Consider the following 24,159-nt stretch of genomic DNA (forward strand, 5'->3'; position numbering starts at 1 on the left):
ATTGAATTTGGTAATGATTTCTTAGATATGACACCAAAGTCACAGGCAACTGAAGAAAAAATAGACAAATCTGACTTCATGAAAATTAAAAACTTTTGTACATCAAAAGATACTAACAACAGGCCAGGTGTGGTGGCTCACGCCTGTAATCCCAGCACTTTGGGAGGCTGTGGTGGGCAGATCACCTGAGGTCAGGAGTTCAAGACCAGCCTGGCCAACATGGTGGAACCCTGTCTATACTAAAAATACAAAAATTAGCTAGGCATAGTGGCGTGCACCTGTAATCCCAGCTACTTGGGAGGCTGAGGCAGGAGAATCGCTTGAACCCAGGAGGCAGAGGTTGCAGTGAGCTGAGATTGCACCAATGCATTCCAGCCTGGGTAACAGAGTAAGACTCTATCTCGGAAAAAAAAACAAAAAAACAAAACCAAACCCAAAACCAAAACCAAAACCAGATACTAACAACAGAATAAAAGAACAACCCATAGAACGGGAGAAAATATTTGCAAATTATATTTCTGATAAGGAATTAATATCTAGAACATACAGAGAACTCTTAAGAGTCAAAAACAAGCAACCAGATTCAAAAATGGGCAAATAATTTGAATAGGCTGGGTGCCGTGGCTCATGCCTGTAATCTCAATACTTTGAGGCCAAAGTAGGAGGATTCCTTGAGCCCAGGAGTTCAAGACTAGCCTGGGCAACATAGTGAGATCCTGTCTCTTAAAAAAAAAAAGGATTTTAATAGACAGTTCTCCAAGGAAGATATACAAGTGGCCAATAAGCATATGAAAAGATGCTCGACATCACTTAATCATTACAGAAATATACATCAAAGCCACAATGAAATATCATCTCACACCCATTAAGATGGCTACTATGAAAAAAACCAGAAAATAGTAGGTGCTGATGAGGATGTAGAGATGGTGGGATCCTCATATACTGTTGGTGGGATGTAAAATGCAGCCACTGTGGAAAGTTTGGCAGTTCCTCAAAAAACTAAAAATAGAATTACCATATGGTCCAGCAATTCCACTTCTGAGTACATATTCAAAAGAATTGAAAGCAGGGACTCAAAGAAATATTTGTACACCAATGTTCATAGCAGCTCCTCTAATCACAATAGCTGAAACATGGAAGCAACCCAAGTGTCCATCGACAGATGAATGGATGAGCAAAATGTGGCATACACATATAATGGAGTATTATTCAGTCTTTTTTTTTTTTTTTTTTTTTTGAGACACAGTTTCACTCTTGTTGCCCAGGCTGGAGTGCAATGGCACGATCTCGGCTCACCACAACCTCTGCCTCCCGTGTTCAAGTGATTCTCCTGCCTCAGCCTCCCGAGTAGCTGGGATTACAGGCATGCACCATCACTCCCTGCTAGTTTATTTATTAATTTTTTTGAGACGGAGTCTCTCTCTGTCACCCAGGCTGGAATGCAGTGGCGCAATCTTGGCTCACTGCAACCTCTGCCTTCCAGGTTCAAGCAATTCTCCTGCCTCAGCATCCTGAGTAGCTGGGATTACCGGTGCACGCCACCATGCCCAGCTAATTTTTGTATTTTCCGTAGAGATGGGGTTTCATCATATTGGTCAGGCTGGTCTCAAATTCGTCACCTGCCTCAGCCTCCCAAAGTGCTGAGATTACAGGTGTGAGCCACTGGGACCGGCCTATTCAGTCTTTTTTTTGTTTTGTTTTGAGACAGAGTCCTACTCTGTTGCCCAGGCTGGAGTGCAGTGGTGCAATCTCGGCTCACTGCAACCTCCGCCTCCCAGGTTCAAGCAATTCTCCTGCCTTAGCCTCCAGAGTAGTGGGGCATGCACCAACACACCCTGCTAATTTTTGTATTTTTAATAGAGACGGGGTTTCACCCTGCTGGCCAGGCTGGTCTCAAAACTTGTGACCTCAAGTGATCCACCTGCCTTGAACTCCCAAAGTGCTGGGATTATAGGCACGAGCCACCATGCCTGGCTATTCAGTCTTAAAAAAAAAGAAATTCTGACACATGCTACACAACATGGATGGACCTCGCCGACATTATGCTAAATGAAACAAGCCAGTCGCAAGGGACAAAGACTGTATGATTTCACTTATGAGTTCCATAGAGTAGTCAGTCAAATTTATAGAGGCAGTAACACATTGAACTGGATACTTAAAAATGGTCAAAATGGTAAATTTTATGTTGTGTATTTTACCATAATAAAAAAAGATTGGGGGCTGGGCATGGTGGCTCATGCCTGTAATCCTAAGCACTTTGGGAGGCCAAGATGGGTGGATCATGAGGTCAGGAGATTGAGACCATCTTGGCTAACATGGTGAAACCCCATCTCTACTAAAAATACAAAAACAAAATTAGCTGGGCGTGGTGGCGGGCGCCTGTAGTCCCAGCTACTTGGGAGGCTGAGACGGGAGAATGGCGTGAACCCGGGAGGCAGAGCTTGCAGTGAGTCGAGATTGTGCCACCACACTCCAGCCTGAGCAACAGAGCGAGACTCTGTCTCAAAAATAAATAAATAAATAAATAAAAATAAAAAAAGATTGGAAAAAAAACCCCCAAAAAACAAGGGGCTCGCCTTGATTGAAGACTAAAGGGGGTTTGGTGACTGGTGGGATGCAGGCTTCCTGGCCTGGTGACCCCTGGTGGGTGGTAAAAGCTGTGTTAGCATCCTGCACTCCACTGTCCCTATAGAAATCTCAATGTTATGGGTCTCCCTTCACACAAGTGCAGCTGGCATGTGACTTGGCAGGAACTGCCGTCCAGTGTTTTTTTCTCTGTCCTGAAGGGCTTGCTTTGGGGCTGGGCCTCCGAGCCAGTGGTGAGCTGCCACTCACCTGCTGAAGGAGGCCGCAGGCAGCGGCACTAACCCTCAATCTTGGACATACTTAATTGCCTCTAGTGGAGTCCTTGGGGGCATTTGCAGGTGAGAGGCAACAGCTCCTGGCCTGCATGTTAAGACGTGTCATTTGACCAACTTGAATGTAAGCTGTGACCTTCCTCATCTGGTATTATGGGTCTTTTTTTTTTTTTTTTTGTGCCGGAGTTTTGCTCCTATTGCCCAGGCTGGAGTGCAATGGCATGATCGCAGCTTACCGCAACCTCCACCTCCTGGGTTCAAGCAATTCTCCTGCCTCAGCCTCCTGAGTAGCTGGGATTACAGACATGTGGCACTACGCCCAGCTAATTTTGTATTTTTAGTGGAGATGGGGTTTCTCCATGTTGGTCAGGCTAATCTCGAACTCTCGACCTCAGGTGATCTGCCCTCGAACTCCTGACCTCAGATGATCTGCCCGCCTCGGCCTCCCAAAGTGCTGGGATTACAGGCGTGAGCCACTGCGCCCAGCCATGTATCACGGGTCTTTACAACCAAAAATCTGGCAAGAGCCAGTGAGAATCACAAATGTCAGCCCCACCAGCTATAAAAGAGCAGCAGCAAAGAAGCCCCAAACATAGCTTCCCCCAAGGAAATGCCCATCTCCCTCACACCCACCTGGAAGCATCTCATCAAAGCTGGATCTGGCCTCGGGGTGGCGCAACAGGGATTTGGGGGTGAAGATAATTAACTGAAATACAGAACAATAGGCTCGTGAAGGATCAGATTCTGAAGATTCCAGAAGGAAGGTCAAAAGCAAGGCTACCCAAGCCTTGACCTTCAGGCCATGAAACACACCTGCCCTCCCACTCAACAGGAGCCTCAGGTCAGAAGAGGCAGAGAAGGAGGGAAAAGGAAAGATGACCAATTTCCCTGCTGTTCACCTCCCCTAGCTGGGTATCCACTCCTGGCAGGGCCCATCCCAGCCTGCTCGGACTCCCAATACTCCCCTCCCTGCTTCTCTGTACCTAGGAAAGAGCTCTGACCCTCTCCTTGGCAGTCGCAGAGCAAATGCACCCAAAGCCCACGTAAGGCTGTGACATGGCCCAGCACCAAGAAGCACCAGGGCTGTCCTGCCCTGTGGGCGCTTGGACTAATGGGGACACTCCGAGCTGCAAGCCTCCGCCCCATACTCCCACCCCTGCGGCATCCCAGGGCAGCAGGGCACTCCCTCGCTGTCCCCCACACTCCTTCCTTCTTTTTTTTGAGACAGAGTCTCGTTCTGTCGCCCAGGCTGGAGTGCAGTGGTGCAATCTTGGCTCACTGCCAGCTCCGCCTCCCGGGTTCACACCATTCTCCTGCCTCAGCCTCCTGAGTAGCTGGGACTGCAAGTGCCCGCCGTCAAGCCCAGCTAATTCTTTTTGTATTTTTTTTAGTAGAGACGGGGTTTCACTCTGTTAGCCAGGATGGTCTCGATCTCCTGACCTCATGATCCACCTGCCTCGGCCTCACAAAGTGCTGGGATTACAGGAGTGAGCTACCACGCCCGGCCACCTTCCTTCTTATGAATCACTTCTCCAATGTATCCCTCCACTCAACTTCTACTCACCCTTCAACACCCAGCTCAGGAGCTGCTCCCTGGGGACCCTGCACTCCCTTGGCCTCTGCCAGGGCTCACCTCTCTTCTAAAGCTCAGCACACCCCCTATGACCACCTGTTCAAACATCCGTCCTCCCCACCGGGCTGGGGCCTGCAGCCTATGTGATTGCTCTGCATGTGGTGCTCAGCAGTATGCAGGGGCCCAGTTGGGGAAGAGGACACACGGAACAGGCAGTCCCCTCACAGCAGCAGTGAGGAGGAGGGGCCAGGCTCCCCGACACCATGTCCTGCCCACACTGCCCCTGCAGGTGCCCACCTAGCTAACCCCAAGCAAGAGGCTCTCTGAGGAGCCCTTCCCTGCACCAACAGGGCAGGGCCAGGCCTCGTTTGAGCAAGGGAGGCCCTGCCACTGACCGGCTTCCGGAAGGGCAGCAGGATCTGGCGTCGTAGCACGTGGAAGAAGTTGCCAGGGGTGGAGCAGTTGACAACAACCCAATTGCAGTCATACAGCTGATTGATGTCGAAGTTGGCTTCTTTAAGGTCCTGCAGCAAGGAAGGAAATGGCCAGAGGCCAGGACGCAGCACTGAGTCTTCTGGGGCATCTGGGGGCCCTCAGGTGATCTAGTTTGGATATTTGTCCCTGCCCAAATCTCATGTTGAATTGTAATCTCCCACTGCTGGAGGTGGGGCCTGGTGGGAGGTGTTAGGATTAGAGCTTGGGCCATCCCCTTGGTAATGAGTGAACTCTGAGTTCACGAGATCTGGTTGTTGAAAGTGTGTGGCACCTCTCTCCCACTCTCTTGCTCCTGCTCTGGCCATGTGATATGCCTGCTCTCCCACTTCATCTTCTGTCATGATTGTAAGCTTCCCGAGGCCTCCCCAGAAGCTGAGCAGATGCCAGCATCATGCTTCCTGTACAACCTACAGCCAATTAAACTTTTCTTTATAAATTACCCAGTCTCAGGTTTTTCTTTATAGCAACATAAGAATGGCCTAACACACTGACTCACCAGGAGACATAAGCTGACACTAACAAGTGAGTCCAGTAAGCTCCTTCGGCCAGCCTCATACCCTGGAGAAGAGCCTCAGTCCCACTCAATCCATACTATTTCTCTGAAAGCTATTGCCCAGTATGAAACAGATACCACTTTAAGAGACACAAGTTCTACCTAAAACCAATTTTCCTTAGACACTGACACCTAATGATTTTCTTTGAGTTCTTTTTTTTTTTTTGAGACAGAGTCTCCCTCTGTCACCTAGGCTGGAGTGCAGTGGCACAATCTTGGCTCACTGCAACCTCCACCTCCCGGGTTCAAGCGATTCTCTGCCTCAGCCTCCTGAGTAGTTGGGACTACAGGTGCCTGCCACACGCCTGAATAATTTTTGTATTTTTAGTAGAGACAGGGTTTCACTATATTATAGGCCAGGCTGGTCTTGAACTCTTGGCCTCGTGATCCACCTGCCTCGGCCTCCCAAAGTACTGGGCTTACAGGCGTGAGCCACTGTGCCTGGCCAGTTCTTCTTTTTTTGTGAGACGGAGCTGCCCAGGCTGGAGTGCAGTGGCACGATCTTGGCTCACTGCAACCTCTGCTTCCTGGGTTCAAGCAATTCTCCTGCCTCAGCCTCAGAGTAGCTGGGATTACAGGTGGGCGCCACTATGCCCAGCTAATTTTTGTATTTTTAGTAAAGACAGGGTTTCACTATATTGGCCAGGCTGGTCTCAAACTCCTGACCTCATGATCCGCCCGCCTGGGCCTCCCAAAGTGCTGGGATTTCAGGCGTGAGCCACCACGCCCGGCACAGTTCTTTTTTTTTTTTTTTTTAAGACAGGGTATTGCTCTGTCACCCAGGCTGGAGTGCAGTGGCACGATCTTGGCTCATTGCAGCCTTGACCTCCCAAGCTCAAGCAATCCTCCCACCTCAGCCTCCCAAGTAGCTGGGACTGCAGGTGTGCACCATCACGCCCAGCTAATTTTTAAAATTTCTGTAGAGACAGGGTCTCACCATGTTGCCCAGCCTGGTTCTTTGAGTTCTTAAAGTTTCACTGGAATCACCCCAAAGTTCTCTCCTCTGAAGTGTGTACCTGAATCAGGGTCTGGAAGCATCCCACAGGAGCCCTTGCTGAGGAGCTCACATGGCGTTTCTGTGCTTGCAGCAACAGCAGGAAGCCAATGGAGGCAGTCCCTGCACCTTCCTTTGTGCTCGGAGGAAGTCTCTCATCCCAGGGCGCCCAGAGGCATGGGGCCACACCTGTCCACTCACGTGAGCTCCCCAGGATGGACAAAGGGACAGAGGCACGATCTGCCACTTCAGGATGACCAGACAGATTGTTCTTCCCCAGGTTTCCCACCAGACACCCCGAGAATGGCTGGGCTGACAGGGCCTGTATTACTCACTGGCAGGACGTCTGGGTCATCGTTGCACATCTGCAGGAACCGCTCTGGGCGGGCGGAGGAATGTTCTGGACCCTGGAACCAGACACGTAAGTTACAGTTTAGGAGCTCTTGCGTACTGACATTTGCCGCATCTGCTGTTCCTCCTCCTTAACCAACTAGCTCATTTCTGGTTATCTTTTTTCTTGATGGCAGGGTTCAGTTCCTTCCCCCTCCCACCAGCAAAGCACTCGGCTCATCATTTCCACACTTGGACGCCTGTGCATCTAGGGAGTCTGCACCAGGAGGGACGGGGCATGCTAGCCACATCCAGATGGGCTACTCTGGCTTTCTGAAGTGACATCCCATCTGAGATGGACAGGAAGCACCAGCAGAGCCCTTAGGAGGCTGGTGTGAGCCGCTGGCTCTCATGCCAGTCTTTGGGGTCAGGGTCCTACACAGGCCCTTCCCAAGTCCTGGGTCTGGCAGGGAAGGGCCAGAGGCTCACCATGCCCTCCATGCCATGGGGCAGCAGCAACACGATGCCATTCTGCCGCACCCACTTGGCTTGTCCCGGGCAGATGAACTGGTCGATGATGCACTGGGCCGTGTTATGGAAGTCACCAAATTGGGCTTCCCAGAGGACCAGGGCATTAGGACTGGCCATGGCGAAGCCCAGCTCAAAGCCTACAAGGGACAAAGGAAGGAGAAAACCATGTCCAGGACACCAGCCAGTAGGCCCAGCGGGGGTGGGTGGGTGAGAGGCCCTGGTGGTGTGGCTCCAGGCACTCACCCAGCACGCCGTACTCAGACAGTGAGCTGTTGCACACAGTATAGGGGGCCTGATTGGGCCAGAGATGGTTCATGGGGATGCAGGTTCTCTTGTCCACGTTCTGGTCGTGGAGCACATGGTGGCGGTGGCTGAGACAGGACAACAGAGGTAATAATTAGGAGCTCTGACTTGACAAGCAAATATGCTGGGGACCCGCACGAAGCACCAGCAGATGCCATGCTCTGTGACCTGGACTTCTGGCCAGGCAGCTGCAGGGTCAGCCCCACCCAGGTCTTAACAGAAGCACCCACAGCAAATGAGGGACAGAGGTTTTCAGCCTGACAGCAATGGGACTCAGTAACTGTCTTCCGGAAAAGAAACACCAGAACCCCTCCCTTTCCATCTTCTACTCTTTGGAGGGCAAATGAAACTGCCCAGGACGTTACCTGAATGTGCCCCGCTCCACGTCCTGGCCGCTCAGCCGGATGTGGATGCCCTCCTTCAGGAGTGAGCCAAACGCCATGTACTCCGCCAGAGCCCAGTCCACAGTCCGGTTCTTCACCATTTCCCCACGAGTCTTCAAGATCCGGCTCAGCCCTGCAGAGACACAACTCTCACCAGCTGCTGCAGGCCCTGCCTGCACATGCCTGCTTTGCTTCTCAGCGTGCCCATGGCAAGAGCGGAGCCTTCTTTACTCGTAGTTTCTGGGTTCCTGACTTGCTGGAAAAGCTGTGACCTCAGTCTCTCCTTTACCACTGAGGAAGTGTAGGATCGTGCTAAGGGCAGGGAGTGGGAGAGGTGGCTCCATCCAACCACCCCAGAGGCCTTGAGCAGGGCAGGAAGGGAGTCTCTGTAGGACACATGATGGGGGCCAAGGACACAGTCCTAGACAGTTGTCGCCCCTGGCCTGGGCCCCAGCATTTCCACAGGTCAGCACAGAGCGTGTTACCTCCATGAATAGTAAAGTTTTCCACAGGCACAGAACTAGCCACATTCCCGATGTGTGTCAGAATATCCTCCGTCAGACCCGTGGAGGGGCAGGACATGCTCCTGGGCTGCCCGTCCAGGGTGAAGAAGCCTAGGAGAGGAAGAACAACTGAGGCATGACATCTGCTCTACTTTTCCAGGGACCACACCATGGCAGACACGTGATTTTGGAGAGAAGCAGGGTGAGAGACAATGAAGCTCACACTGTGTTCCCCAGAAAACATTAGTGCAGGGGTCTGGGTCCAGGGTCTGCAGGGGGCTTTGCTGAAATGGTGCACACAACTGTGCATTGTGGGTACAAAGGGGAAAGCATGAATTTTTTTCTGGGAAGAGGATGCCTCGTTACATCAGATCCTCAAAGGAGCTTATTTGTGGCACTGTTTCTTCACTCACCAGGCCAGGGAGAGTCCAGCCAGTGCTTAATGTGCAAGATCTTCTCATCTTTAGATCTGGCAAAAGCTTCCTCACAGATCTTATCATACTTGGAAATTTCCTCCTGGAGGGTTGGGCACAACACAGCCTGACTGGCAGAGGGCATGACTACTGCACACGCCCACCCGTACCCCCACACTTTCTGACGGCCACCACGCAAGCCCAACCATACCCCTGGCACAACTTCCATGCATGCCCCCACCCATATTCCCACACTTCGTGGATGCGAAATATCTCAGCCTCTGGGCCTGCTCCTTCTCAGCAGGCATAACACCTTTCTAAGATTTTATTCTTTTCACTCCCAAAAGTTTCTTCCTCACATTTGCTGGGTAGAGATTCTGCTCAGAGTTTGAATCCCTAACCCTTCACCACTTTTTTTTTTTTTTTCTTGAGACGCAGTCTTGCTCTGTCACCAGGCTGGAGTGCAATGGCACGATCTTACCTCCCTGCAACTTCCGCCTCCCAGGTTCAAGCGATTTTCCTGCCTCAGCCACCTGAGTAGCTGGGACTACAAGCGTGTGCCACCACGCCCAGCTAATTTTTGTATTTTTAGTAAAGATGGGGTTTCACCATGTTGGCCAGGATGGTCTTGATCTCTTGACCTTGTGATCCACCTGCCTCAGTCTCCCAAAGTGCTGCAATTACAGGCGTGAGCCACCACGCCCAGCCCACCACATTTTTTCTTAAGAACTGGTCCAGGCCAGGCGCAGTGGCTCATGCCTATAATCCCAGCACTTTGGGAGGCCAAGACAGGCGGATCACTTGAGGTCAGGAGTTCGAGACCAGCCTGGCCAACATGGGGAAACCCGGTTTCTACTAAAAACACAAAAATTAGCTAGGCGTGGTGGCTCGCACCTGTAATCCCAGGTATGTGGGGCACTGAGACATGAAAACTGCTTGAACTAAGGAGGTGGAGGTTGCAGTGAGCTGAGATCATGACACTGCACTCCAGCCTGGGTGACAGAGCTAGACTCAGTCTCAAAAAAAAAAAAAAAAAAAAAAAAAAGAACTAGTTCAGTTCTCATGGTTCCCAGCACAGTCCCAAGGTCTGGGCCACAAAGCTCTGTCTCCAGCATAGGCTACAGGCTATCAGGTTGTTCTGATCTGGGATCTGTCCTGTTCCCATGCTCAGATATAGCTCCTCACACCCACCCTCTCCCTCTCTAGGGCAGCTGCTTGGCCTTCCCACTCACAACCAACAAGCACTTACTATTCAGATTACAACAGGCCCCTTACCAAGCTGGATCCACCACCTACCTCTCAACCATGCAGAATTTGTGAAATCTGAGAAAACCTACTAGGCCGCTACTACCTCAACCTGAAAACATCCCCTTCTCTTCCCCAAAACACTGTTTAAGGCCCACTTCCTTTACAAAGCATCTCAGTGGCCCAGATTCTCCAAAAAGTTACGCGTTGAAATGCTGTAGCTGTAAATATTTCACATCCTCTCACGTGTATCCTCACAACTCGCAAAAGTGAGAACTGGCCCTGTAGCCCACCTTTTCTAGTCATCCCCGGCCCTGGAAAGGCGCACTGGGATAGAGCCGCAGGGACGCACCTCATACTCAGGCTGGTTGACCACACCCTGCGACACCAGCAGCTCGGCGTACTTCTGTAACACAGGCTTCTGCTTGCGGATCTGCTTGTACATGAGCGGCTGCGTGAACATGGGCTCATCCATCTCGTTGTGGCCGTTGCGCCGGTAACACACCTGCTCAGAGCGGTGAGAAGATGTCAGAGACAAGGGCTGGCCCCTTGGGAAGAAGTGCTGTTCGGGCACCTGCCCCATCTCTCCTAGGTGATGGCCACGTTCTTCATTCCTCATGCCTGCCCTGGAGTTTACCTTCTCTAGAATTAGGATTCTGTGTATCTCTCCTTCACACAATAGAGCTGCTCTGTCAATGAGGAGTGGCCCTCCTCACCACCACAGCTCCTGCCTGGGAAGCATTCCTTGGTGCTTACAGGCCTGAACTATTTGGAGCTCAAAGGAACCAGCATGAGGCCTGGCAGTAGAGAGCCCTGAGGTGACTCATCTGGACAAGCTCCTCTCCTTGGGACACAGGGGTGCCGAGGGCAAGAGGGGTGGGTCAGATGCTCTGCCCAGGACGTGCTGTCCCCAGAGTCACTCACCAAATCGACGACCACGTCCTTGTGGAAGGTGCTCCTCCACTCGGCCGCCACTTTGCACACGTACATGACAGCCTCGGGGTCATCTGAGTTCACGTGGAAAATGGGAGCATTCACCACTCGGGCCACGTCGGTGGGGTAGGGGGAGGAGCGGGCCATCCGAGGGTCGGTGGTGAAGCCGATCTGCAAGGAACATGTAACCTAGCAAGAGGGCACCTGGCACAGCCGGCACAGGGACCAGAGGGCGGGGCTGAGGCCGGGCATGGCGTGCACTTGCCACCTGGCTACTCTGAGTACGTGCCCCAAAATGGCTGTTTACACTTCTTCTTTTCCTTTGTTTTTTCCTATTCTGATAACAAAATCCATATATACTTAACATAGAGAATTTAAAAGACATAGTATAAAAATTAAATTAAGTTACCTATAATTCCATAGGCTACAGGGTAAATATTCTGATGTTTTCCTTTCCAGATTATTTTCTTTGTATGCATATATACATAAATAAATATTTAAATTTGGGATCTTATTATTTCTATTATTTTGATTAATTCTTTTTATTTTTTGTAGAGATAGGGTCTCACCATGTTGCCCAGGCTGGCCTCAAACTCCTGGGCCTAAGTAATCCTCCTGTCTCGGCTTCCCAAAGTGTTATTACAGGAGTGAGGCACTGTGCCCAGCCTAAGAATTTTTTTTTTTTTTTTCAGACAAAGTCTCACTCTGTTGGGCGGAGTGCAATGGCGTGATCTCAGCTCACTGCAACTTCCACCTCCCGGGTTCAAGTGATTCTCCTGCCTCAGCCTCCCCAGTAGCTGGGAATACAGGCACGTGCCACCATGCCTGGCTAATTTTTGTATTTTTAGTAGAGACGGGGTTTCACTATGTTAGCCAGGCTAGTCTTGAACTCCTGACCTTGTGATCCACCTGCCTCAGCCTCCCAAAGTGCTGGGATTACAGGAGTGAGCCACCATGCCTAGCAATAATTTTTTTTTTAAAGAGAGAGTCATGCTCTGTCAACCAGACTGGAGTGCAGTGGTGCAATCGTAGCTCACCTCTCATGCCAGCCTTCTGTGTAGCTGGTGTTATAGGTGTGCACCATCAGGCCCAGCTAATTTTTAAATTTTTTTTGTAGAGATGGGGTCTTGCCATGTTGCCTGGGCTGGTCTTGAACTTTGGGGCTCAAGTGATCCTTCTGCCTTGGCCTCCCAAAATGCTGGGATTACAGGTGTGAGCCACAGTACCCAGCCAGAAAAGAAAATTTAAAGGCTTCATAACATTCCCTACCAGTTAGATATACCAAAATTTAATGATATATTCATAATTTTATGATCTGCATTTAAATTTTCATCTTACATTTCAAACACAAAGCATGATAATACCACACTGCTCATCCTTAACGCCTTCACCTAACATGAACAAATCTCAACAGTTTCGCCATATGTTAGTGGACCAAAATGTTTCTGTCACAGAGGCTCAAGCCGGCAGGCCTCCTTACCCTTAAATCAGAGGCGGACACTGCCACAAGTTGCTATTTGCATTTCATATATCCATAAACAGCATATAGTATCTTCTGAGGCTTGTTGGTAACTTTGCAGTTTGCCTTTTAACATTTGCTTTTATGATACATCCAGGTTGAAACATGTAGCTATACTTCCTTTAGTCTCTACTTTCGATTGAAACTTAACCAGACACAGTATACCCCAGAGTATTTATCCATTCTCCTGTTGGTGGGCATTTCTTTTGTTTCCAATTTGTGGTAAACACAATGTTGCTGTACACATCCTTATACAAATTTTCTCCCTCAAATGCTGAGTTTTTTTGCAATCTAATCCTAGAAAGGGAAAACTGAGCCACAGCCATGAGCATTTTAAATTTTTCTAAATGCTCTCCTGAGTCGCTGTTGTACTTACACTCCTACTAGCAGCATATTAATACCCTGCAATTTCCATTTACCATACTGTGACCATTTCCCCAGGATATTAAACTTTTTTTTTTTTTTTTTTTTCGAGACAGAGTCTTGTTTTGACTCCCAGGCTGGAGTGCAGTGGCGCACCTCCGCTCACTGCAAGCTCCACCTCCCGGGTTCACGTGATTCTCCTGCCTCAGCCTCCTGCGTAGCTGGCACTACAGGTGCCCGCCACCACGCCCGGCTAATTTTTTGTATTTTTTTTTAGTAGAGACGGGGTTTCATGGTGTTAGCCAGGATGGTCTCAATCTCCTGACCTCGTGATCCGCCCACCTCGGCCTCCCAAAGTTCTGGGATTACAGGCATGAGCCACCGTGCCCGGCCATTCCCCAGGATATTAAACTTTTTAGTGGTTGTTTAATATCCCTTCCAATGGCTTTGCCAAATTTTATGCAAAGACGCTTCTGCTGTTGGACATAAGTTTGTTTCCTAACTTTGTGGTAGCGCAAATATGGTTTTGACAAAAACTTTTTTTTTTTTTTTTTGAGACAAGGTCTCACTCTGTTGCCCAGGCTGGAATGTAGTGGTGTGATCACAGCTCACTGCAGCCTTGACCTCCTGGGCTCAAGCAATCCTCCTGCCTCAGCCTCCTCAGTAGCTGGGACTACAGATGTGTACCACGACGCCTGGCTAATTTTTGTTTTGTTTTGTGTAGAGACAGGGTCTCACTTTGTTGCCCAGGCTGGTCTTGAACTCCTGAGCTCAAGCAATCCTCTTGCCTTGGCCTCCCAAAGTATTGGGAACAGGTTTGAGCCATTGCATCTGGCAGACAAAGAGTCTTATGAAAAAATATTTACCATCAGATAGCTTCCTCAGGTGAAATTTCTGGAAGGGGAATTTCTAAGTATGTTCTCCCATCCAAGTACTAACCAGGCCCGACCCTGCTTAGCTTCCAAGATCAGACGAGATCGGGCACGTTCAGGGTGGTATGGCCGTAGACTCTAAGTATGTTCTAAAAGAAATAAGAGACTCAGCTAATAAGTTACTTCCTCTCCTTCTACAGATCTTCCTGATGCCACACTACCTCATGAGCAATGAGTCAAAGCAGTAAAGAGATAAAGAAAATATTAGCAAAATCTAACTCTATATTTATGTTTAATGGCTTTTAAATAATCTCCCTTCTCACACTGACTAAAGAAATGATCAGAAATAGTCAGACACTGACGAGAACATTAAAAAAAAAAAGATGTGCCAGAGCCTGACACATAAGAGAGCCCTGAACAATCTCAGCTGGTATTGAAGCCAGCATCGCCTATCTGGGGCTTCAGCATGTAAAGAAGGGCCTGCAGCAGGAAGTCAGTGATCATAACATGCCTTACTTCTAGAACCTCACAGAAAGAAACCCATTTTGCAAGGTTGAGGTCTCAGCTGCCCTCTCCAATGTTCACCACTGTTACGAGCTTCTGTGCCTTCATGCACATATGGATGGGAGCACACATGATGGAGGTGCACTCTAGCAGCAGGAGTATCTACTTGGGTGGATGTGCACACACGTGTGATGGAGGTGCACTCTACCGGCAGGGTTATCTATACTAGTGGCTGTGCATACACATATATGACAGAGGTATACTCCAAATATACTCTGTACTTTTTTCCACTATGGGTGTATTAATAATACCTCTTAGTATATTATTTGAGGCAGCTATACTTACCATTATACCACCAATGTACTCTCTTAGTATACTTTTGGGAGTTAAGTGTTTTAGTAGGAAAATCTCGCTAAGAGGAAAAGCTGGTCTGGGAAACAAAGGAACCCTAGGGCCAAATGGTTTCTCCTCTCACCCCTAGCCCTTCTCACCCCTCCCATCTACTTCAACCCTGACAACTTGTTCACTAGTTGTACCTATACTTCCAAGGAGGAGGAATCCAAAACTTCTGGAGGAGCCGGTTCCCCTGTTGGAACAGGTCTCACTGTTAGGAGTTCTTCCTTTCATTCAACTAAAATCTGCTTCTTGGTAATTGCAGCCACCCACTGGAGCTAACTCTGTCCATTAGATGCTTTGCTACTCAATCATTTATATTTGAAAACAGTATCCAAGTGCAAAAGAATGAAGCAGGACTCCTTTGCACCATGCACAAAAATTAACTCAAAACAGATCATAGATGTAAGGGCTAAAACTATAAGACTCAGAAGAAAGCATAGGAGGTAAAACTTTGTGAACTTGGGTTAGGCAAAGCCTTCTTGGATATGACACCAAAAATCACAAGCAACAAAAGAAAAAACAGATAAATTATGCTTGATAAAAAATAAAACTTTTGTGCTTCCAAGGACACCAAAATTGTCCCATACTTGCAAATCATCGGATACATGGCTCATATCCAGAATATATAAAGAACTCTTACAACTCAACAGTAAAAAGACAATCCAGTCAAAAAATAGGCAGAGGATCTGAATAGAAATTTCCCCAAAGATATACAAATAGCCAATAAGCAAATGAAAAGACACACACATCATTAGTCATTAGGGAAATGCAAATTAAAACCAAAATGAGATATCACCTCACACCTTCTAGGATGGCTAGAATAAAACAGACAATAGCAAGAGTTGGTGAGGACATGAAAAAACTGGAATCCTAGCTGGGGGTGCGGTGGCTCATGCATGTAATCCCAACATTCTGGGAGGCTGAGGCGGGTGGATAACTTGAGGTCAAGAGTTCAAGACCAGCCTGGGCAACATGGCAAAACCCTGTCGTTACCAAAAAAAACAAAAAGAAAAAAAAATTAGCTAGGAGTGGTGGTGCGTGCCTGTAATCCCAGCTACTTGGGAGGCTGAGGCAGAAGAATCGCTAGAACCTGGGAGGCAGAAGTTGCAGTGAGCTAAGACTGTACCACTGCACTCCAGCGTGGGTGACGGAGTAAGACCCTGTCTCAAAAAAAAAAATAAAAAAGGAACCTTGATATATTTCCAGCAGGAATATAAAAATGGCACAGCCACTTTGAAACAGTCTGAGATTTCCACAAAAAGTTGAACGCAGAGATACCACATGATCTAGCAATTCTACTCCTAGGTATATACCCAAAAAGGAATTCAAACATATGTAGACACAGGCTGGGCACAGTGGCTCATGCCTGTAATAACAGCACTTTGGGAGGCTGAGTTAGGTAGATCACCTGAGGCCAGGAGTTCAAGACCAGCCTGGCCAACAAGGCAAAACCCCGTCTCTACTAAAAATGCAAAAATTAGCCGGGCATGGTGGTACACACCTGTAGTCCCAGCTACTTGGGAGGTTCAGGCACTAGAATCGTTTGAACCTGGGAAGCGGAGGTTGCAGTGAGCTGAGATCATGCCACTTGCACTCCAGCCTGGGCCACACAGAGGAGTGTAGGTGGCACAAAAAACAAACAACAACAAAAAATGTATATATAAGGCCTGGTGCAGTGGCTCACACCTGTAATCCCAGCACTTTTGGAGGCCGAGGCAGGCAGATCACGAGGTCAGGAGATCGAGACCATCCTGGTTAACAGGGTAAAACCCCATCTCTACTAAAAATACAAAAAATTAGCTGGGCGTGGTGGTGGGTGCCTGTAGTCCCAGCTACTTGGGAGGCTGAGGCAGGAGAATGGCATGAACCCGGGAGGCGGAGCTTGCAGTGAGCCGAGATCGCGCCATTGCACTCCAGCCTGGGCCACAGAGTGAGACTCCGTCTCAAAAAAAAAAAAAAAAAAAGTATATATAAACACTTGTACATAAATGTTCACAGCAGCATTATTTTATTTCTTTAATTTTTGAGACAGAGTCTTGCTCTGTCGCCCAGGCTGTGGTGCAATGGTGCGATCTCGGCTCACCGCAATCTCCGCCTCCCAGGTTCAAGCGATTCTCCTGCCGCAGCTTCGAGAGTAGCTGGGATTACAGGCACAAGCCACCACGCCTGGCTAATTTTTGTATTTTTAGTAGAGATGGGGTTTCATCATGGTGGCCAGGCTGGTCTCGAACTCCTGACCTCAGATGATCCACCTGCCTCGGCCTCCCAAAGTGCTGGGATTACAGGTGTGAGCCACCGTGCCCAGCCCACAGCAGCATTATTTATAATAGCCCAAAAGTAGAAACAATCTAAATGTTCACCAACTGATATAGGGCACATATTGTATGATTCAATTAATATGAACTTTTCAGAATAAATACATCTATAGAGACAGAAAGTAGATTAGTGGTTGCTTAGGCTTGGGAGGATGGAGGGGTAGCAGTAAGATAACTAAGGGATGCAAGATTTTTCCTTGAGGTGATGAACGCTCTGAAATCAACTGTGATAGTTGCACATATTTATAAATATACTAAAAACCACTTAATTGCAGACTTGTTAAAGGGGTAAATTACATGATAAGTGAACTATATTTAATAAAGCTATTAAAAAATACAATTTAAAAAAGTTGAGCATGCGGGTGTGGTGACTCAAACCTGTAATCCCAAGCACTTTGGGAGGCTGAGGAGGGTGGATCACTTGAACTCAGGAGTTCAAGACCAGTCAACATGGTCAACACAGTGAAACCCTGTCTCTACAAAAAAACAAAAATATTAGCCAGGTGTGGTGGTGCATGCCCATAGTCCCAGCTACTGGGAGGCTGAAGGGGAGGATTGCTTGAGCCTCACGGTGGAGGCTGCAGTGAGTCTAGATTGTGCCCCCGCACCCCAGCCTAGGCAACAGAGTAAGACCCTGTCTAAAAATTAAAAAGAAAAAAAAATTTCCTTTTTTTTTTTTTTGGCTGGGCATGGTGGCTCATGCCTGTAATCCCAGCACTTTGGGAGGCCAAGGCAGGCAGATCACTTGAGCTCAGGAGTTCGAGACCAATCTGGCCAACATGGTGAAACTGTCTGTACTAAAAATACAAAAATCAGCCAGGGATGGTGGCAAGTGCCTGCAGTCCCGGCTACTCAGGAGGCTTAGGCAGGAGAATCGCTTGAATCTGGGAAGTGGAGGTTGCAGTGAGCTGAGGTCGCTCCACTGCACTCCAGCCTGGGTGACAGAGCTAGACTCCATCTCAGGAAAAAATATATATATAAAATATAAAAATAAAAAAAAAATTTTTAAAAACATGAGCATATTCCAAACAAGAAATCCCAAAGAAATTCATGCCAAGATACATCAAACTTCTGAAAACTCGACAAAGAAAATATGGCCGGGTATGGTGGCTCATGCCTGCAATCCCAACACTTTGGGAGGCTGAGGCGGGTAGATCACCTGAGGTCAGGAGTTTGAGGCTAGCTTGACCAACATAGTGAAATCTGTCTTTACTAAAAATACAAAAATTAGCTGAGTGTGGTGGCAGGCGCCTGTAGTCTCAGCTACTCAGGAGGCTGCAGCAGGAGAATCCTTGAACCCAGGAGGTGGAGGTTGCAGTCAGCTGAGATCACGCCACTACACTCCAGCCTGGGTGACAGAGCAAGACTCCGTCTCAAAAATAAAATAAGATAAAAACTTTCCCACAAAGAAAACTGTAAGCCCAGAAGTCTTTCAGTGGTGGATTCTACCAATCATTTAGGAAGGGAATAATATTAATTATACAGAAACTCATTCAGAATATAGAAGAGGAACCTCCTCTTAACATTTCACGAGGCCAGCATTACCCTGATACCAAAACCACACAAAGGCATTACAACAAAAGATCAACACCCCTCATGAACATAAGACAAAAATTCCACATTTGGAAATCAATGTACTTCATCATTAGCAAACTATATGGTCATCTCAATGGATGCAAAAGAGCACTGACAAAAATAAGCATCCATTCATTATATATACTGTCCACAGATTAGAGACAGAAGGGAACTCCCCTAGCCATGGTAAGGGACATCTACAAAAAAGCTACGGCTGACATCATACTTAATGATCAAATACTAAACACTTTCTTCCAAAAATTGGAAACAAGAAAAGGATGTCCGTTTTTATCCACTTCGACACTGTGCTGAGGTCCTAGCCAGTGCAATAAGAAAAAAGAAAATATAAAGCACAGATACATGTGGATTGGAAAGGAAGGAAAATAACTTTCTCTATTTCAAGTCACATGACTGTCCATCCAGAAAGAATCCTCAAAAAAAAAAAAAAGAAAGAAAATTAGAATAAGCAGTTACTCAAAAAGTTAAAAATAGAACTATTATATGATGTAGCAATTCCACTCCACTTCTGGATGTACACTCCAAAGAACGGAAAGCAGGATTTCAGTCACGCACAGTGGCTCATGCCTGTAATCCCAGCACTTTGAGAGGCCTGAGAGAGAGGATTGCTTGAGCCCAGGAGTTCAAGAGCAGCCTGGGCAACATAGAGAGAACCTAACTCTACAAGAAAATTAAAAAAAAATTAGCTGGGCATGGTGGTGCACACGTGTAATTCCAGCTATTTTGGAAGCTAAGGTGGGGGGACTGCATGAGCCCAGGAGTTGGAGGCTGCAGTGAGCTATGATCACACCACTGCACTTCAGCCTGGGCGACAGAGCAAGACCCTGCCTCAAAGGAAAAAAAAAAAAAAGAAAGCAGAGTGTCAAAGAGATATATGGACATACATGTTCATAGCATCATAGCAGCATTATTCATAACAGGAAAATGTGGAAGTAACCCAAGTATCCACTGATAAATGAATAAGCAAAATGTGATATATTTTACTTATAGAGTGGAATATTATTCAGCCTTAAAAAGGTAGGAAATTCTAACACATGCTATAACATGGATGGACCTTGAGGACATTCTGCTAAGTGAAATAGCCCAGGCACAAAAAGACAAATACTATGATTCCATTTACATGAAGTCCTTAGAGTACTCAAAATCATAGAGACAGAAAGTAGAGCGGGTGGTTGCCAGGGGCTGGGGGTCAGGGAAGCGGGGACTCGGAGTTCATGTTGAATGGGTATGGAATTTCTGTTGGAGATGAAACAGTTTTGGAGATGGATGGTGGTGATGGTTGCACAGTATTATGAATGTATTTAATACCACTAAACTGTTCACTTAAAAATAGTTAAGAATGTAAATTTTATGTATATTTTACCATAGTAAAAAAATAGAAAAAAGGCCGGGAGCAGTGGCTCACGCCTGTAATCCCAGCACTTTAGGAGGCTGAGGCAGGTGGATCACGAGGTCAGGAGTTCATGACCACCCTGACCAATAAGGTGAAACCCCATCTCTACTAAAAATACAAAAATTAGCCAGGCGTGGTGGCACGTGCCTGTAATCCCAGCTACTCAGGAGACAGGCAGGAGAATCACTTGAACTTGGGAGGCGGAGGTTGCAGTGAGCCAAGATCACGCCACTGCACTCCAGCCTGGGTGACAGAGCAAGACTCTGTTTCAAAAAAAAAAAAAAAAAAAAGAAAGAAAAAAAAAAAAGAAAAAAACTCAGTTCAGTAGTGAGGTTGGTTTTTTAGATATCTCTGTTCCCTTGGTATTTTTCAGGTCTTCTAACACTATTCTTTCAAAGAAAGCAGATCAAATACTGACTTTTATCATTTTCTCTAGTAAGCTATTCAATCTCTCTGCTCCTCAATTTTCACTTTTGTAAAATGGGAATAGTACCACTCACTGCATGGGTAATTACCCTACAAATTAAGTTAATATACATAAAGTACCTAATTCAGCATCTGGGACACAGTAGACAGTAAGTGGTAGCTTTTACCATATTGTGTGTTATATTTACACTGGATAATGTTCTTACCTTCTCTTAGTATTTGACCTCTTAAATTTTGAGCTCTTTAGTGTTTGCTACTTAGTGAGCATATTTACTTACTTAAATTTAAATTTTTCCCTTTCTCACTCTACTTCTTGCTGAGACAGCTGCATGTGTTTCTCTGTCCTCCTCTAATCAATTCTACACTATAACAAATCATCTTTATAACCAACCAGTATCTCATCACTTCCTTGCGTCAGTCTCTCCAATGGCCTCCCAATGCCATTGGGAGCTTTCCTCAGGCGCTGCCTGATGGCAGTTCTCTCTTGCACTAACCATGAGCTGCGATGGCCTTGTCCACTCCCTCAGACACTAGGACCTCTCTCCTGACTTGATCCGATGCTCCCCAATATTTGCCTACCTGACCTTGAAGTTTCCATTTAAATGTCAAATCCTCAGTGACATGTCTGCTGACTAACCCAGTATCTTGCAGAACACCTCCCACACCCACTTCATGACACTGTCTATGAGCCCCCTGACCCTGCAGTAAACTGTAAGGTCTGTGATGATAGGGAGCACACGTGTGCTCTGCCTGGTACCTAGGAGAGTGCCTACAGTTAAAAGGCATTAGAATATCTGTTATGGAAGCTTCACACGCATCGACGAGGGGAACCCTTAGTTGTGGCTGGTGGAAGAACCTAACAGGTGATATGTATCAGGCCTGGGCAGAAACACTCATGAGAATGTTCATCACAGCATTACTGAAAATAAAAAATGAGAATCCTAAGAGTCCACTTTATGACACAAGTTATAAGATATTTCTATTAAAATTATTTTAAAAGGGTATGTAATGATATGAGCAAATATGTGGTAAATAAGAGTGGATATAAAGCTGTGTACATGGAACCCAGTTTCTTAAAGAAAGAGAACGTCCCCATGCACGGGCCATCTGTATGCCTGTGGAACCAGAAGAAAATATTCTTGTCAGGCATGGTGGATCACACCTACAATCCCAGTGCTTTGGAAGACCAAGGTGGGAGGATCACTTGAGGCCAGGAGTTCAAGAGCAGCCTCGGTAACAGAGTGACATCCTGCCTCTACAAAAAATAAAAAAAATTAGTCAGGAGTGGTGGTGCATGTCTATAGTCCTTGCTACTCGGGAGGCTGAGGCAGGAAGATTGCTTGAGTCCATGAGTTCAAGGCTGCAATGAGCTATCATCATGCCCCTGCACTCCAGCGTGAGCTACAGGGCAAGACTGGTCTCAAACAAACAAACTAAAATCTAAAACAATAACGCCATCTTAAAAATAATGTATTAAAATCTATTTTTTTCTTATTTACTTATTTATTTATTTATTTATTTTGAGACGGAGTCTCACTCTGTCATCCAGGCTGGAGTGTAGTAGCGTGATCTCAGCTCACTGCAAGCTCCACCTCCCGGGTTCACGCCATTCTCCTGCCTCGGCCTCCCAAGTAGCTGAGACTATAGTTGCCCGCTACCGCACCCGCCTAATTTTTTTGTGTTTTTAGTAAAGACGGGGTTTCACCGTGGTAGCCAGGATGGTCTCGATCTCTTGACCTCATGATCCGTCTGCCTCGGCCGCCCAAAGTGCTGGGATTACAGGCGTGAGCCACCACGCCCAGCCTATTTATTTTTTCAAGACAGGGTCTCACTCTGTTGCCCAGACTAGAGTGCAGTGGCATGATCATGGCTCACTGCAGCCTCGACCTCCCAGGTTCAAGTGATCCTCCTATCTCAAACCCCCAAGTAGCTAGGACCACAGGCATGCACCACTATGCCTAATTTTTTTCTAGACAGACTCTTGCTCTGTCGCCCAGGCTTAGTGGTGTGATCTTGGCTCACTGCAACCTCCGCCTCAAGGGTTTCAAGTGATTCTTGTGCTTCAGCCTCCCAAGCATCTGGGATTACAAGTGCACGCCACCAAGCAGGTAGCTTTGTATTTTTAGTAGAGATGAGGTTTCTCCATGTTGGCCAGGCTGGTCTCGAACTCCTGGCCTCAAGTGATCTGCCCACCTTGGCCTCCCAAAGTGCTGGGATTACATGTGTGGGCCACCATGCCCGGTGCTAACTTTTTTCTTTTCTTTTTTTTTTTGAAATGGAGTTTTGCTCTTGTTGCCCAGGCTGGAATGCAATGGCGCAATCTTGGCTCACTGTAACCTTCACCACCCAGGTTCAAGCAATTCTCCTGCCTCAGCCTCCCAAGCAGCTGGGATCACAGGCATGTGCCACCACACATGGCTAATTTTGTATTTTTAGCAGAGACGGTTTCACCATGTTGGCCAGGCTCGAACTCCTGACCTCAGGTGATCCACCTGCCTCGGCCTCCCAAAGTGCTGGGATTACAGGCCTGAGCCACTGCGCCTGGCCACCCAGTGCTAATTTTTCAATTTTTTTGCAGAGAAAGGGGGTCTCACTATATTGCCCAGACTGGTCTCAAACTCGTGGGCTGAAGCAATCCTCCTGCCTTGGCTTCCCAAAGTGCTAGGATTACAGGTGTGAGCCACTGCACGTGGTTTTTAATAACAGATGTATTTTTATAATCAGAAAACAGTGAACGTCCTAAATGACTCAGAGATGTCATTCTAAGTAAGACTGATGTGAGCAGCAAAGCCGCAGGCTGGTGTGAAGTACCTGGTTGTTGACGACCACGTGCACGGTGCCATGAGTTGTGTAGGATGGCAGGTCACTGAGGTGGAAGGTCTCGTACACAATGCCCTGGCCAGCAAATGCAGCGTCCCCATGCAACAGGATGGACATGACCTGTAGACACCAAAGGAGACCCCAAATCCAAAATGTTCTGATTGCCAAGTCCACAAGGCAAACAGAGGAAATGCATCATTTGTTTTTAAAAAAATAACGTTTTGAGATAATTTCAAACATAGAAAGTAGCAGGAAAGTCCACAGGGCCCCAACTCCCCAACGTGCTACCACCTTGGTATGTCTGCTCAACACCAACACACCCTGCCATCATCATCTGTTCTCAGCACTGAGAGAGCTGTAGACCTGATGCATCGCTAGGACACTCTCCAACATGACCACCTGGACCCTCCGTTCTGGGAGGGCAGCACTAGCTTAGCCATCTGCCCCAGACCCCACATGGGAGGGCAGCATCGCTTGCCAGGTCTCTTCGGCTCCTCCAACCTGGAGCAGCTCCTCATCCTTCTTGTCTTTGCACCCTTGACAGACCTTGGGTCCCCACTTGGGAAGGACATACTGCATCAGGTCAGGTTAACTGTGCTCACCCGGGAGGCTGCTGTTTGCTATCCTTCCTTTCACTCACCATTGTTTTCCTTGGTGATGAGTATAGTGGTAGTATTTTGTGAGAAGAAACTTTATATCCTGTTCCTCCTCAAACCTCCACCCCAGCCTCAGCAGTATTGACAACTGCATCTGAACCAGCCCCTTGGGTGGTTGATGGATGGCAAACACCAGTTTCTGTTACTTCTACATTTATTAGTTGGCATTCTCTGCAAGGAAGAGCTTT

At 47.5% G+C, this 24,159-nt stretch overlaps 1 protein-coding gene across 8 annotated transcripts in view; it reads right to left on the reverse strand.

Moving 5' to 3' along the window:
* OGDH (oxoglutarate dehydrogenase) overlaps window positions 1-24,159 on the reverse strand; it is a 486,510-nt gene that overhangs the window by 7,724 nt on the left and 454,627 nt on the right. For all 8 annotated transcript variants that reach the window (XM_058445180.1, XM_032758168.2, XM_032758169.2 and 5 more), the window contains 11 exons: window positions 23,307-23,435; window positions 11,106-11,285; window positions 10,534-10,686; window positions 8,937-9,039; window positions 8,506-8,634; window positions 8,003-8,153; window positions 7,578-7,705; window positions 7,293-7,471; window positions 6,809-6,880; window positions 4,827-4,955; window positions 3,492-3,564 (listed from right to left, as the gene is read on the reverse strand). In XM_058445180.1, the coding sequence (XP_058301163.1) occupies window positions 3,492-3,564; window positions 4,827-4,955; window positions 6,809-6,880; window positions 7,293-7,471; window positions 7,578-7,705; window positions 8,003-8,153; window positions 8,506-8,634; window positions 8,937-9,039; window positions 10,534-10,686; window positions 11,106-11,285; window positions 23,307-23,435 (1,426 nt within the window). The remainder of the gene's footprint in view (window positions 1-3,491; window positions 3,565-4,826; window positions 4,956-6,808; window positions 6,881-7,292; window positions 7,472-7,577; window positions 7,706-8,002; window positions 8,154-8,505; window positions 8,635-8,936; window positions 9,040-10,533; window positions 10,687-11,105; window positions 11,286-23,306; window positions 23,436-24,159) is intronic.

Source organism: Hylobates moloch, unplaced genomic scaffold (assembly GCF_009828535.3).
Source record: "Hylobates moloch isolate HMO894 unplaced genomic scaffold, HMol_V3 SCAFFOLD_1, whole genome shotgun sequence".
Classification (NCBI taxonomy): domain Eukaryota; kingdom Metazoa; phylum Chordata; class Mammalia; order Primates; family Hylobatidae; genus Hylobates; species Hylobates moloch.